We start from the raw sequence: 13,942 nt of genomic DNA on the forward strand, positions 1-13,942 counted from the left end.
AATTATGATTTTTTTTTTAAGACCAGGAATTGGATTGACTTTGTTCCAAAGGGCAGAATTGATTTGGGATCATTTGGCCAAGTCTATTTTGTCTTCTTGATGCAAAATATCTGCTTTTCTCTATTGCTGCTTAACACTATTGAAAGCTCCACATAGGATGAGTTAACTGCACACAAGTTTAATAACTGGAGGTTAAGTGACCTTGACACTTTGAATACTACTTCTATCACATATTAAAAGCTGATGACTTACTTAAAACAATATTGTGATTGGTTTATACCTTATACAGATTGTTAGAAAGAAAAAGAAACCGTAGGCTGTTTTTGTCTATTTGTATTCAAAGACTCTAAGTTTCCATCAGTCATATACTGGCTGCTGAATGTATCTGCTTTTGTTGCACTGGTTATATTTCCCATTTTCATTTAGGATATTTGTAGGCCATATTTATTTTTCACTTGAATTTACCACTTTCCTGGAATACAAGGGACTTGTGTACATTTCTTTAGTCAGCTAATATACTTTTCCAATAGCAGCAGCACAAAGTATGTGCCTTAGTGCTCCCTTACTACCACACAACTCCTTTAACCAAACACGTTTGTATTTTTATAAAATAGATTATTTTCAAACAGTATTTTAGGGTTTTCATTTATATATGTTTTGCTGGAATTAAATGATCAGAGCCTTCTTATTGATTGACTCTACAAATTAGCTGCTGTTTGAATGTAAACATCTTCAGTAGTACAATATGGACTTGATCTGGCAAGGTGCTTATCACCCTGGCCCCAATTCAGAAATGCACTTACTCACATGCTTAACTTTAAACACCTGAGTAGTTTTCACTTCAGTGGGATTTCAAGTGAAGCATGCGCTTAAGTGCTTTTCTATGCAGGGATCACGGTGCTCATCACCTTGCAGTACTGTGCCTTATAACTGCCGTTTACTCCTGGGACACAAATTTGGCAAAATGAAAAAAAAAAAGGTGAAAAATTTGCAACATCATTTCTTCTGGGGGAAAAAGATGGACTATGTACAGTTCTTGAACACTTTGAAGGTCCTTTAACTTGGGACTGGTCAAACAAAAATAGATAAGTATGGAACTATTTTAAAAAAACTAACTACTTTGTTTTATAAAGTGGCTACAATTAAAAAATGAACATTTGCCAAAATATATCACGCAGGTATTATAGGATGAGGCTGACTATTATTAAGGTTGCTTGACACTTCGCATTGTAAGACCCTGTTTTCAGTTACTTAACACATTGTCAAACAGTTTGGATTGAAATTTTCCATCCTGAATGTCTGCCTCATGCTGAATGTTTTGGGAAAATTTCTGCCATGAGTTCAGCCATTTTTCAGAACAAGGTTAGGGGAAAATATATTTTGTCCATGTTAAAAATGTCTGTCAACCTTTTCTTTGAAAAGCCCTACTGCTCCCATGCTTTGGAGTAGAATCTTGAAAAATGACATGGTGTAGCCTGTGTGTCAGGGACGTACGTGCCTTTTGTTGTCCCTGTGAAAATCCACCCAAATTTGACCAAATTATAAGCCTTTAAAACTTGAAGTTCACACATGTTCTGGAGAGAACAGCTAAACTGCCCGAAGTTTCTGTCTGCACTGAGTATGCTCTAGCCCAGGGCTGAGCAAGACTTTCCCTAAAACTGCAGCTCTGGGCTGCTGTGGGTCATGCAGAGTCTGTATATCTAAAGTGAGAGCAAGGAGGCTGTTTCTCCCATGCTCTCTATGCCACTCACCCACAATTGGGTGCAGGCAGACTGGAGGAGGAGGAGGCTGCTTGAGTTGAAGGCAGAAGAGACAAAAGCTGGACCTGCAGAGAGGATAGAGGGTAAGATCAAATGAAAAATCAGAGGACATCTGAGACTGAGAACAAGCAGGGTGACGGAAAAGAAGTGAGGGAGATGGATCTGAAGAGGAACTTAGGTGAGGAGAGAGAATTGAGATTGGCTGAGCAAAGAGATTGGGACAAGGAGGTGGGAGGAGACACACTGAGATTGGAGGGAGGGAGTTTAGGAGTGTGAGCTTGTGGGGATAAAGAATGTAGGTGAAGCAGTGAGGGTGACTGGAGGCCAGGGTTGGGAGACAGAATGGATGAGGAGTCGGAAGGGGCAGAACTGGGAATGGCTGAGCAAGGAAACTGGAACTGGGAGCAGGACAAGCGACTGGGACTGGAAGGGGGAGACTAAAACTTGCTGGATGAGAGGTTTGAGGAGTGGATAGTGGAACTAGCTAGGTGAAGATAATGGGATTTGGATGAAGGGGGGAAGAGACAGGACTGGGAAAGGGACATGTTGTAAGGGGCAGAAGGGGATCACACTTGCAGGAAATGTGCAGAAGTGTCTGTGCTCAACCCTCCAATTCCTGTGGTGGAACCCAAGATTCCTGAGTCTAAACATTCTTCTGCTGTCAGCAAATGTCTCACACCCACTAGCAAATTTTCCCATCCCTTTGTAGTACTGATCCGCATAGAGGATGACAGCCTACTAGTGCTATCAGTTACTCCATTAGCTCAAGGGGAAGAAGTCTGAATGGTGACTCTAAAGGTACAACCCCGTTGGTGAACCATGTAGGTGGCAAAAAACATGATAGAATTTCTGATTTTTCAATTTGCCTTTTTTAAGAACTTCGGATGTCACACACACATGGACACACACACTCACAAAAGAAAGAAAAAATGTTAAAAGAACGTTATTAAGTCAAGCACTGAAGTTAGGAAATGCTAGACTTAAGGTTACCTGTCAAACATTAATTTGGCACCTTGTGCATATGCATAATTATATAATCAAATACTACAGTTCACAGGATGGACCTACTCTGGAGATGTTCTCAGATTTCAGTAGCAAAGGAGGTTGTTGACCGCTCCTTCATTTGCTGAAGAAGTTGGAAGGTGTGCAGTGAATGAAGCAAGGTATTGGAGGAAGAGAAAGGATGATCTCTTGGTTAAGACAGTTGAATACTGACCAGAAGAACGGGATTCTATTCCTCCCTCATTAACAGAGTTCCTATGTGAGGGTAGGAGAGTCACTTAAAGAAAACTTTTTGTGTGTGTCCCTAATTTTTTGGGTGTCTGACTTGAGACCCTGGGGTCCCATTTAAAAATGTGCTGAGCACTCATAGCTGCAACTGAAGTCAATGTGCTTGAACATACAAAACGTTCTATTATGCTAAGTATTCTGAAAAATCAGGTTCTAGGTGTCTCAAATTGGGCACTCAAAATCAGTGGATGCTTTTGACCTTAATCTCTCTGTGCATCAGTTTCCAATCTGTAAAATGGGGATAATGCTATCCTCTCTTCGCACGGGTGTATAGTGAAAATAAATTGATTAATGATTGTGAAGCACTCAAATACAATAGTGATGAGTGCCACAGAAAAGTCCATGAGGAAATTAATAACTCTGTTTTCATAGCAGGGCTTGTATAATGTGAAGTAAGGTATTGGGCCACACAATGAACAATGAGAAGAAAACCTAATATTGAACCGCTGCTCAATAACTGAGCACTGTCCACTGAATGAGGCAGGGGTCTTATGGAAGAAATAGTATATCATTATGAACTTAAAGATGGTATCATAATGCATATGCACAAGGGGGTTGCACAGGCACCCTGAATTCTGGCATTTCCTAACTTTTGAGTGCTTGACTCTGCAACCTTAATTATGTTCTTTTAACATAATTTTATTTGTATATAATTACAGGGAACATTATGGTATCTGCAGTATCGCTGTTTGGTAGCCATTGGCAAATGTTAACTTTTTAATAAGCACTATTGAATATAAGTAAGAGAATTAATATACTGGCCATGCTTCTTTAGATTTACACAAAGCACATACCAGAAGTACTAAGACAGGAATCTCACAAATAGGGGTATTCTAGGAACTATGCCATGGTATTTGGATCTTAAATTCAGCAGAATTCCATTCTGACTATATTAGTAAAAATATTAATTACCTGTTTATGAATATTGTTTTAAGACTCAGTTAGGCTTTGTGCTGATACTGATCTCACAGCAGTTTTGTGTCTTTTAAATTCCACGAACTACAGTGGAGTTGCTTCTGATTTATAGTGATGGGAGATCAGAATCAAGTCTACGATTCTTACCTGTATTTTAAAGAGTAAAGCTCAAGAATTTTAGCTCTTAAATCACTACATTTCCAGCAGGGTTATGAAATGTTTCACTAACAATACTTCTGTTATCAAACCTATTTAGCATATTCTTAGATTACATCAAATGTATGAAATGATGCTCTGGTCTGCTAGGCAACCGTTTTATTCAACCCAGCTATATGGAATAAATATCACTGATCTATTTTATTTTACATCACAAATTGGTAAGAAATTAAATGAAAAATGTGCCAGGATAATTTGAATCGCTTTGAAAAATGACAGAAGTAAACATCTGTTTTCTTCAATCTTTTCTATCTCTTTCAGCTCATAATAGAAAAGGAAGGTTTTTATTGCTTTAATTTAATGCAAAGGACAAAACCAAATTCAATGCCCTGGGCTTATATACTGCATTATAAATCTGACTGGAACCATATTCAGTTTCACTACAGAATCAGTGAAACCTGTGCACCAGCTCTCTAGGACTGAAGCAAACAACTAGGTCAATATACTACTTACTCTACTGAAAGGCCCAATAAATCAATATAGTTTGCAAACATTTCTATGACTTGTTAAAAGGCAATTACTTTTTTTCTTTTAACTTTATGCTTTGGCTTTTTGTAGCTATTTCCCATCAGACGACAAAACATGCCCAAAGTGAATGACATGTATTAATATGTGTTTTAACGCCAAATTATAGTTATTGCTTTGCAGTGCTTATCTTCTAGTCTAATATTCTGAAGATAATTAAAATGACATAATAAACCTTCTCCTTCAGGACAACTTTTATAAAGGAGTATAACCATGAAAGTGTGTTTTATTTTATTAGAAAAGAGCACTGTATGTTATCCCTTCTCAGACGATGCATCTTCATGCAATACCTTCCTGTACTGCATATTTAACTGATAGAAATCAGTGAGCTGGAAAATTTGACAAAATAATTTCAGGTACTGGAATGATTTGGGGTCTAATTTACATCACTACTATATGACTTAAACTAATTATAGCCTTCCTATAATAGTTTGCCTTCTTCCAAAGACAACCTCGGAAATGAAAAACTGATAATGTAAATAAATCCAAGTGTTAGGAATATAGCAATCAGCTCAGCCAAACTAGAATTATCTAGATGACTCACTCCAGTGATACTTCATAGAACAGCCTTGCCAACTGGGTCATGGATACACTGAATTAATGTTGCATCAACATAAGGTCATTTCTGTCATTTTGCCAACTTTGTATAATTTTGCCAGCAATTAAAATGATCTGTCTTGTGGATTTATTAAGCCAGTGTATCCAAGTACTTTTTTATAATGTACAATAAGATAACAAACTTGAGATTTGTGGGAGGGGAGAGGAAAGGTTGTGTTAAAATACAAATTTGGTTGATATATGGCGATTTCTTTTTCAAATGCACTGCATTTGCATGACACATCTAAATATCTACAGATGTTTTTTATTGAAGCCATTATAACAGTTCTTGTTTGTTTTTGTCATTGTTGTTTATCCCTAGTAACCAGTATGTCCCTTAGAATACAGGGTAGCACTAAGATGACATTTATTGCAAGTGTTATCTCTACTTCTTTGGTAAAAAATCTGAAGTTGTATAGGATTACTCCATTCTTAAAATAAATAAATAAATAAAGCTTTAAAATGCATGAAAAAAACCTCTATATGGTCTCCCTCATTGTTAGATTTAAGTAATACTGAAGGGGCAAATTATCTTCTTGAGTAAATTTAAAAGGATCTCTTCCTGCTACAGTAACAGTAGAATAGTGATATATTTGCCCAATTTATATTAATTTTAACATATCCTAATTGTGACTGCTACAATCATGTTCCACATATGAAGCTGCTGAGGCCAAGAATTAGTAAGATTCAAAGAGGGATGGTTCATTTACACAAATAAGAACAGTCCCTGCATACAGAGAGTTTTAGAAGACAACCTTATGCTTCAGGGATTAAGCCAATCTGTAACTAATAGGAATTATCCCACATCTGCTCATTGTGGGATTCTTGCAACTTCCTTTGAGGCATCTGGTGCTGGCCACTGTTGGAGAAAGGATACTAGACTAGCTGGACCATGGGTCTGATCCAGTATGGCAATTCTGATATAGTGCCTATGTCCCTATATAGAGCAGTAAATATATAATATACAGTACAAAACCACCTGATTAACATGTATTGCACCATTTCATGGTAAGTGGCATGCCTTTCAGAAAAGGGGAAATTATGTTAAATGCCAATTTTCCCTCTTTTGTTCTTTCACTGTGGGCATTCTATGACAGTTAAGTATTATGAAGACTATTACCAAAAGTTATATCCGTCACAGATGAAAAAAAATGTCTCTGTGGATCAGTGTAATCCATTCATCAAATTCAGGGCCAAAGATCCTACAGAAACTATTACAAACACACATCATATAGTGTTCCACTTGGATAAAGAGTTAGCTGGAAAATGTGTAAACATGTAGGTAGCTAGATATTGCCCTATTAGTTGCATGACTGAGGAGACTTAAGAGCATGCCATTCCTTTCAAATTCAATTGATAAGCTCACTGAATTGGATCTAGATCTGTCCTTTTCAGATAGTGGAATATGAATAATATAAGACTTTGTGGAAAGTGTTTTTACCCAATCCATGCTCAGTTTTACAAACAAGTGTGGATTAAAATATTTAAAACTGTATTTTGTTCTTGATTCATGTGTTCAGTTCCCACAGACAGCAATGGGATTTGTACCTGTAAGATTGGGAGCATGATATGGCCCTGTAGCGGTGGGTCACTCTCTCCTGCCCTGAAGGGCTTGCAATCAGCCCTGAGAGACGGCTGAGGCCGCGAGATGGCTGCTGATAGGGAAAGCAGCAAGCCTTGGCTGATTGAGGAAACAGTCACAGCTGCAGCCACGCCCCATTCAAGGCCCAGCTGGTCTTTATAAGAGGGTAATGGGCCAGGAGGACACAGTCTCTCTCTCTCTCTCCCCCCCCCCCCTCCCAATGTTGAGAGAGAGGGGCCTGACTGCTGGGATCTAAGCAGGGTACGTAAATGGAGCAGGGCTGGGGAAAGGCCAGAATTATCTGTGGAGCTCCGGCCTGAAAAACCCGCAGGCCTTGATGAAGGCCTAGGAAAAGGATACTCGGGTTGCAGAGGGCAGCCCAAGGGTAGGCAGAAGCAGCAGGTCCAGACCTTCCTTGCCGATGATGAGTGGCAATTATACTGCAGTCTGCCCCAGGGAGCAGGGGCTAGATGGTGACTGGCAGTAGCCAAAGACTGAGGTAAGGTGGGGATAGAGGGTGCGGGGTTCCCGGAAGGGAGACACAGGGGGCAGCACCCCGGCATGAAAGGGGCACCGGGGTCCGGGAGGGACTTGGGGCCCAGTGGCAGGTGGGACACCGGCCTGCAGGGGGCGCTCCGGAGGCTGAAAACACTAATTCCCTGGACGACCAGCAAGAGGCGCTGCAGGGGGGAGATCTGCCCCATCACAGGCCCTGTGCTTTTTGGAAGACAGCAGAGTACCAGTGAATCAAATGCTTAATGCATAGGTCTGCTAGCTTCTTTAATATGCATAATTTAGCCCAAATTTCTAAGAGCGGCTGTGTTTGTCAGAGAGGGGAATTTGACACAAAATGTATTCATATTGGAGACAAACTTAATAAAATAAAACTAGTAAAATAAATTAAATGACTTCATACCCATTGACAGGATCAACGACAATTCCTCTCGGATGAGACATATCTCCCTCTAACAAAGTTTTCCGACTTTGAGAGGCTTTCTCCAATCTGGCTACAGTTATTGTTTTCCTGTGGCCATCATTTGTCCAGTACAAATTATTTCCAATCCAGTCCACTGCTATGCCTTCAACATTATCAAGATCTGTTAAAAAAAAAAGTTTGAATTACTGTTATATGTTAGTATTCTGATGTTTCTTTTCAGCTAATCACTGATGGATAAAAGGCAGTATAAATAAAGTCTGAAATTATTTTGCTCATTTGGGGCTAGATTAAGTCTTTGCTCCTCAGTAAGGAGTGAAGAGTAGCTGACTTGCCCCAGGAGCGTCCCTGAAGATGACACACGAAAGCTTATGCTGAAATAAATGTTTGTCTCTAAGGTGCCACAAAAAGAAAAGGAGTACTTGTGGCACCTTAGAGACTAACCAATTTATTTGAGCATAAGCTTTCGTGAGCTACAGCTCACTTCATCGGATGCATACTGTGGAAACTGCAGAAGACATTATATACACAGAGACCATGAAACAATACCTCCTCCCACCCCACTCTCCTGCTGGTAATAGCTTATCTAAAGTGATCACTCTCCTTACAATGTGTATGAAAATCAAGTTGGGCCATTTCCAGCACAAATCCAGGTTTTCTCACCCTGCGGCCCCCCACACACAAACTCACTCTCCTGCAGTAATAGCCCATCCAAAGTGACCACTCTCCCTACAATGTGCATGATAATCAAGGTGGGCCATTTCCAGCATAAATCCAAGTTTAACCAGAATGTCTGGGGGAGGGGGTAGGAAAAAACAAGGGGAAATAGGCTACCCTGCATAATGACTTAGCCACTCCCAGTCTCTATTTAAGCCTAAATTAATAGTATCCAATTTGCAAATGAATTCCAATTTAGCAGTTTCTTGCTGGAGTCTGGATTTGAAGTTTTTTTGTTTTAAGATAGTGACCTTCATGTCTGTAATTGCGTAACCAGAGAGATTGAAGTGTTCTCCGACTGGTTTATGAATATTATAATTCTTGACATCTGATTTGTGTCCATTTATTCTTTTACGTAGAGACTGTCCAGTTTGACCAATGTACATGGCAGACGGGCATTGCTGGCACATGATGGCATATATCACATTGGTGGATGTGCAGGTGAACGAGCCTCTGACAGTGTGACTGATGTTATTAGGCCCTGTGATGGTGTCCCCTGAATAGATATGTGGGCACAGTTAGCAACGGGCTTTGTTGCAAGGATAGGTTCCTGGGTTAGTGGTTCTGTTGTGTGGTATGTGGTTGTTGGTGAGTATTTGCTTCAGGTTGGGGGGCTGTCTGTAGGCAAGGACTGGCCTGTCTCCCAAGATTTGTGAGAGTGTTGGGTCATCCTTCAGGATAGGTTGTAGATCCTTAATAATGCGTTGGAGGGGTTTTAGTTGGGCGCTGAAGGTGACGGCTAGTGGCGTTCTGTTATTTTCTTTGTTAGGCCTGTCCTGTAGTAGGTGACTTCTGGGAACTCTTCTGGCTCTATCAATCTGTTTCTTCACTTCCGCAGGTGGGTATTGTAGTTGTAAGAATGCTTGATAGAGATCTTGTAGGTGTTTGTCTCTGTCTGAGGGGTTGGAGCAAATGCGGTTGTATCGCAGAGCATGGCTGTAGATGATGGATCGTGTGGTGTGGTCAGGGTGAAAGCTGGAGGCATGTAGGGAGGAATAGGTTTCCGGTATAGGGTGGTGTTTATGTGACCATTGTTTATTAGCACTGTAGTGTCCAGGAAGTGGATCTCTTGTGTGGACTGGACCAGGCTGAGGTTGATGGTGGGATGGAAATTGTTGAAATCATGGTGGAATTCCTCAAGGGCTTCTTTTCCATGGGTCCAGATGATGAAGATGTCATCAATATAGCGCAAGTAGAGTAGGGGCGTTAGGGGACGAGAGCTGAGGAAGCGTTGTTCTAATTCAGCCATAAAAATGTTGGCATACTGTGGGGCTATGCGGGTACCCATAGCAGTGCCGCTGATCTGAAGGTATACATTGTCCCCAAATGTAAAATAGTTATGGGTAGGGACAAAGTCACAAAGTTCAGCCACCAGGTTAGCCGTGACATTATCGGGGATAGTGTTCTTGACGGCTTGTAGTCCATCTTTGTGTGGAATGTTGGTGTAAAGGGCTTCTACATCCATAGTGGCCAGGACGGTGTTATCAGGAAGATCACTAATGGATTGTAGTTCCCTCAGGAAGTCAGTGGTGTCTCGAAGGTAGCTGGGAGTGCTGGTAGCATAGGGCCTGAGGAGGGAGTCTACATAGCCAGACAATCCTGCTGTCAGGGTGCCAATGCCTGAGATGATGGGGCGCCCAGGATTTCCAGGTTTATGGATCTTGGGTAGTAGATAGAATATCCCAGGTCGGGGTTCCAGGGGTGTGTCCGTGCGGATTTGATCTTGTGCTTTTTCAGGAAGTTTCTTGAGCAAATGCTGTAGTTGCTTTTGGTAACTCTCAGTGGGATCATAGGGTAATGGCTTGTAGAAAGTGGTGTTGGAGAGCTGCCGAGCAGCCTCTTGTTCATATTCCGATCTATTCATGATGACAACAGCACCTCCTTTGTCAGCCTTTTTGATTATGATGTCAGAGTTGTTTCTGAGGCTGTGGATGGCATTGTGTTCTGCACGGCTGAGGTTATGGGGCAAGTGATGCTGCTTTTCCACAATTTCAGCCTGTGCACTTCGGTGGAAGCACTCTATGTAGAAGTCCAGTCTGCTGTTTCAACCTTCAGGAGGAGTCCACCTAGAATCCTTCTTTTTGTAATTTGGTAGGGAGGCCTCTGTGGATTAGTATGTTGTTCAGAGGTATTTTGGAAATATTCCTTGAGTCGGAGACGTCAAAAATAGAATTCTAGGTCACCACAGAACTGTATCATGTTCGTGGCGGTGGAGGGGCAGAAGGAGAGGCCCCGAGATAGGACAGCTTCTTCTGCTGGGCTGAGAGTATAGTTGGATAGGTTAACAATATTGCTGGGTGGGTTGAGGGAACCATTGCTGTGGCAGGAGAGTGAGTTTGTGTGTGTGTGTTTTGGGGGGGGGTGGGGGGTGAGAAAACCTGGATTTGTGCTGGAAATGGCCCACCTTGATTTTCATATACATTGTAAGGAGAGTGGTCACTTTGGATAAGCTATTACCAGCAGGAGAGTGAGTTTGTGTGGGGGGGGCCGCAGGGTGAGAAAACCTGGATTTGTGCTGGAAATGGTCCAACTTGATTATCATACACATTGTAAGGAGAGTGATCACTTTAGCTAAGCTATTACCAGCAGGAGAGTGGGGTGGGAGGAGGTATTGTTTCATGGTCTCTGTGTATATAATGTCTTCTGCAGTTTCCACAGTATGCATCCGATGAAGTGAGCTGTAGCTCACGAAAGCTTATGCTCAAATAAATTGGTTAGTCTCTAAGGTGCCACAAGTACTCCTTTTCTTTTTGCGAATACAGACTAACACGGCTGCTACTCTGAAACGTGACCCATATATATGTCTTGGAAAATGAACTAATACATTCATACTGAGACTGAAGCTATGGAGCAGGAAGTGGCTCTTTGATGCGCTTCCTGTGGCTCTTTGCAGCGCATAATATTAAAACACAGTGATTGAATTATTAACCAACCTGTTATTAAACAATCAGGATGCTAGCCAATTGTAGAATAGTTGTTTAGTCATTTTTCTTTAAGAATAATATATATAAAATAGTAAATGAAATAATGAATTCACATTACTGTCACTCTTTGGAGCAATATTGGTCACTAATTTGGCTCCTGAACCACTGAGATCTGAGTATCAGTGCACTAGTATGTCTCCTCTCACTGTTGAAAACAGTTGTCCCTAAGAGTGCATTATGTACAATGTCCAGGACTTTCAGTTTCTACTGGCTTTCAATGGAATTTATAAGTTCCATAATCGGAAAGTATCTGGACTGTCGCTTCCTCTTGTGGCCTCTTCGCTTCTGAAGCTTCTGAAAGCACAACATCAAAATAACGAAGAACCCTGGAGTCTAAGGAACTACACACCTTCATTTTTACCTTGTAAATTAAAAATCCCAAATCTTGATGTGTTTTTACCTATTTAACACCAGGTTAAATCACCATTTAATTACATGCATTTAACTAAATTCAGCATTGAGTGATATTGTATTAATATTACTTCAATAAAGTTGAATTCATTATTTTTAATTGTCAGTTGAATACATCATATATTAACAGATATTCTAGTAAAACATTTTTTCTAATTTAGCATGACCCAGTTATAAAAATCTTACTTATCCATCATCTTGAGCGAGAAACATATCATACTTTTATTTTCCATTATGATACCCAGTTTTTGTGAAGAGACACTCAGTAGTTCTGTGCCCATTTCTGTGATGATTCTGCCAGGCTGCAGCATACCATAACAACATAACATCCCAAAACAATTCACAAACTATATACTGCCAATACCACTGTATTTCAGCAGCCTCTCTGTGGGAACAGAAGTATTGTGGATAGCAGCCAGTAGGCATGCAGAATGTTGTACAACAGTGTGGCATAGGAAATTTTCTACAGCAACATATTTCTGCAAAATATATCATGTGTTTTAAAGATATTATGATGGCATGAATAAACCCACAATGGAGAGTTAAGAGTGTGGGACAACTCTGGGATCAGGAAGCCCTGACAGGCCTCCTGGGCATGCTTCAGTTGAAGGAGGGACTTAAAAGAGAGTCTCTCCAGCACAGCAGGGGGCTGGTGGCAAGAGGCAGCCCTGCACTCGCTTCTGCAGAGGTATTATGCCAGGAAGGCATTCCCAGGAGCAGATCTGCTGCACAGAGTTGAGACACCCTAACCTGCTGAAACCCATGGAAAAGTGCCAGCCTTGACATGGGAGGGGAAAAGCAGTAGGAAGAGGCCCTTGGAGAGCATTAGCCAGACCACACATAATTCCTGCATTAAAGTGCTCAAAGGGGCCCCTTGCATTGTATCATGGTGGAGTTGGAAGGCCCAGGTTTTCCCTACTTCATAACTGCGAGGCAGGGCTGCTGCCACAGACTGCAACCACTAGGACCTGCTGTTGCCATACACTATAACGGTCAGGCAGTGCTGTCACCACAAACTGTAATTTTTATAAAAAAAATTTTTGGAGAAATGTACAGTTTAATTTCTTCCACACAATGTGAGCAAATTACACATTATTAGGCAGGGAGGCTTGCCTCTGCACGGAGATCCATGCAAAGCTTCCATTTTTTAAATTTTGCTTGGAAAATCCACATACTAAACTGCATGGAATTTCAATTTATCTACCTTGAATATAAAGAGCTGTGCAAATTTTGAATATGTTTCAACCTGTTCTTCCAGAAGGAGAAAAGGCCATATCCTCGGCCTTGTTTCATCTATTTTGCACTATTCCACTGGTGCAGAGCAGCTGTAATATGGCACAACCAACCCTTTGAAGATTTTTCCTATGTAGAGCAGCATCAATCCATAGCAGCTCCTATGCCACACTCTCCTGACTCCTGTTTAAGAAATATGGTCTGGGCACTTATAACCAATTTAAATTAGAGCAGCCTTGATGCTGTTCTAATGTATGTCATGGACCACTCAGCAATCAGATGGCCCCAGGGTCCAGAGAACGTAAGATGGCTTAAAGCCACCTTTGCAACCCACTTCCACCTCTTATGCCAAGTACATCAATGGCCTTAAATATTGTTTCAGTACAGGTTTTGGATGCAAGAGGAATGCAGAAGAAGGCCCTAACAGGCCAATTTCATTATTTAATCAATTTTCTTTATTAACTTTTTCATAAGGGAAACGATGGGCCTTTTACTTCAATTCATTTACTTCAACAGATATAAATTCTGATACATTATGGCCATATCCATAGTACCATTATCATTTTTCACTGTATGCTGTGATAAACATGTAATTTTGGTATCTACATACAGTGCAATATTTTTATTTTGAAGTTTCTAAAATGAGTTCTTCACACTATCTCAGGGTACAAATTTAATAAACAAAGGTAAACAAACATTGAATATATTTAATGTGTTGACAAATATCAATTGTGATAAGGTACACAAATCCAACATGGGCTGGAAAGCGTTAAATTGC

The 13,942-nt window shown here is 40.7% G+C and overlaps 1 protein-coding gene across 12 annotated transcripts in view; it reads right to left on the reverse strand.

The window, feature by feature from the left end:
* Positions 1–13,942, reverse strand: part of LRP1B (LDL receptor related protein 1B) — a 1,327,274-nt gene that overhangs the window by 596,970 nt on the left and 716,362 nt on the right. For all 12 annotated transcript variants that reach the window (XM_073305381.1, XM_073305383.1, XM_073305382.1 and 9 more), the window contains one exon: positions 7,802–7,982. In XM_073305381.1, the coding sequence (XP_073161482.1) occupies positions 7,802–7,982 (181 nt within the window). The remainder of the gene's footprint in view (positions 1–7,801; positions 7,983–13,942) is intronic.

The sequence above is a fragment of the Lepidochelys kempii genome, chromosome 11, assembly GCF_965140265.1.
Source record: "Lepidochelys kempii isolate rLepKem1 chromosome 11, rLepKem1.hap2, whole genome shotgun sequence".
Lineage (NCBI taxonomy): Eukaryota > Metazoa > Chordata > Testudines > Cheloniidae > Lepidochelys > Lepidochelys kempii.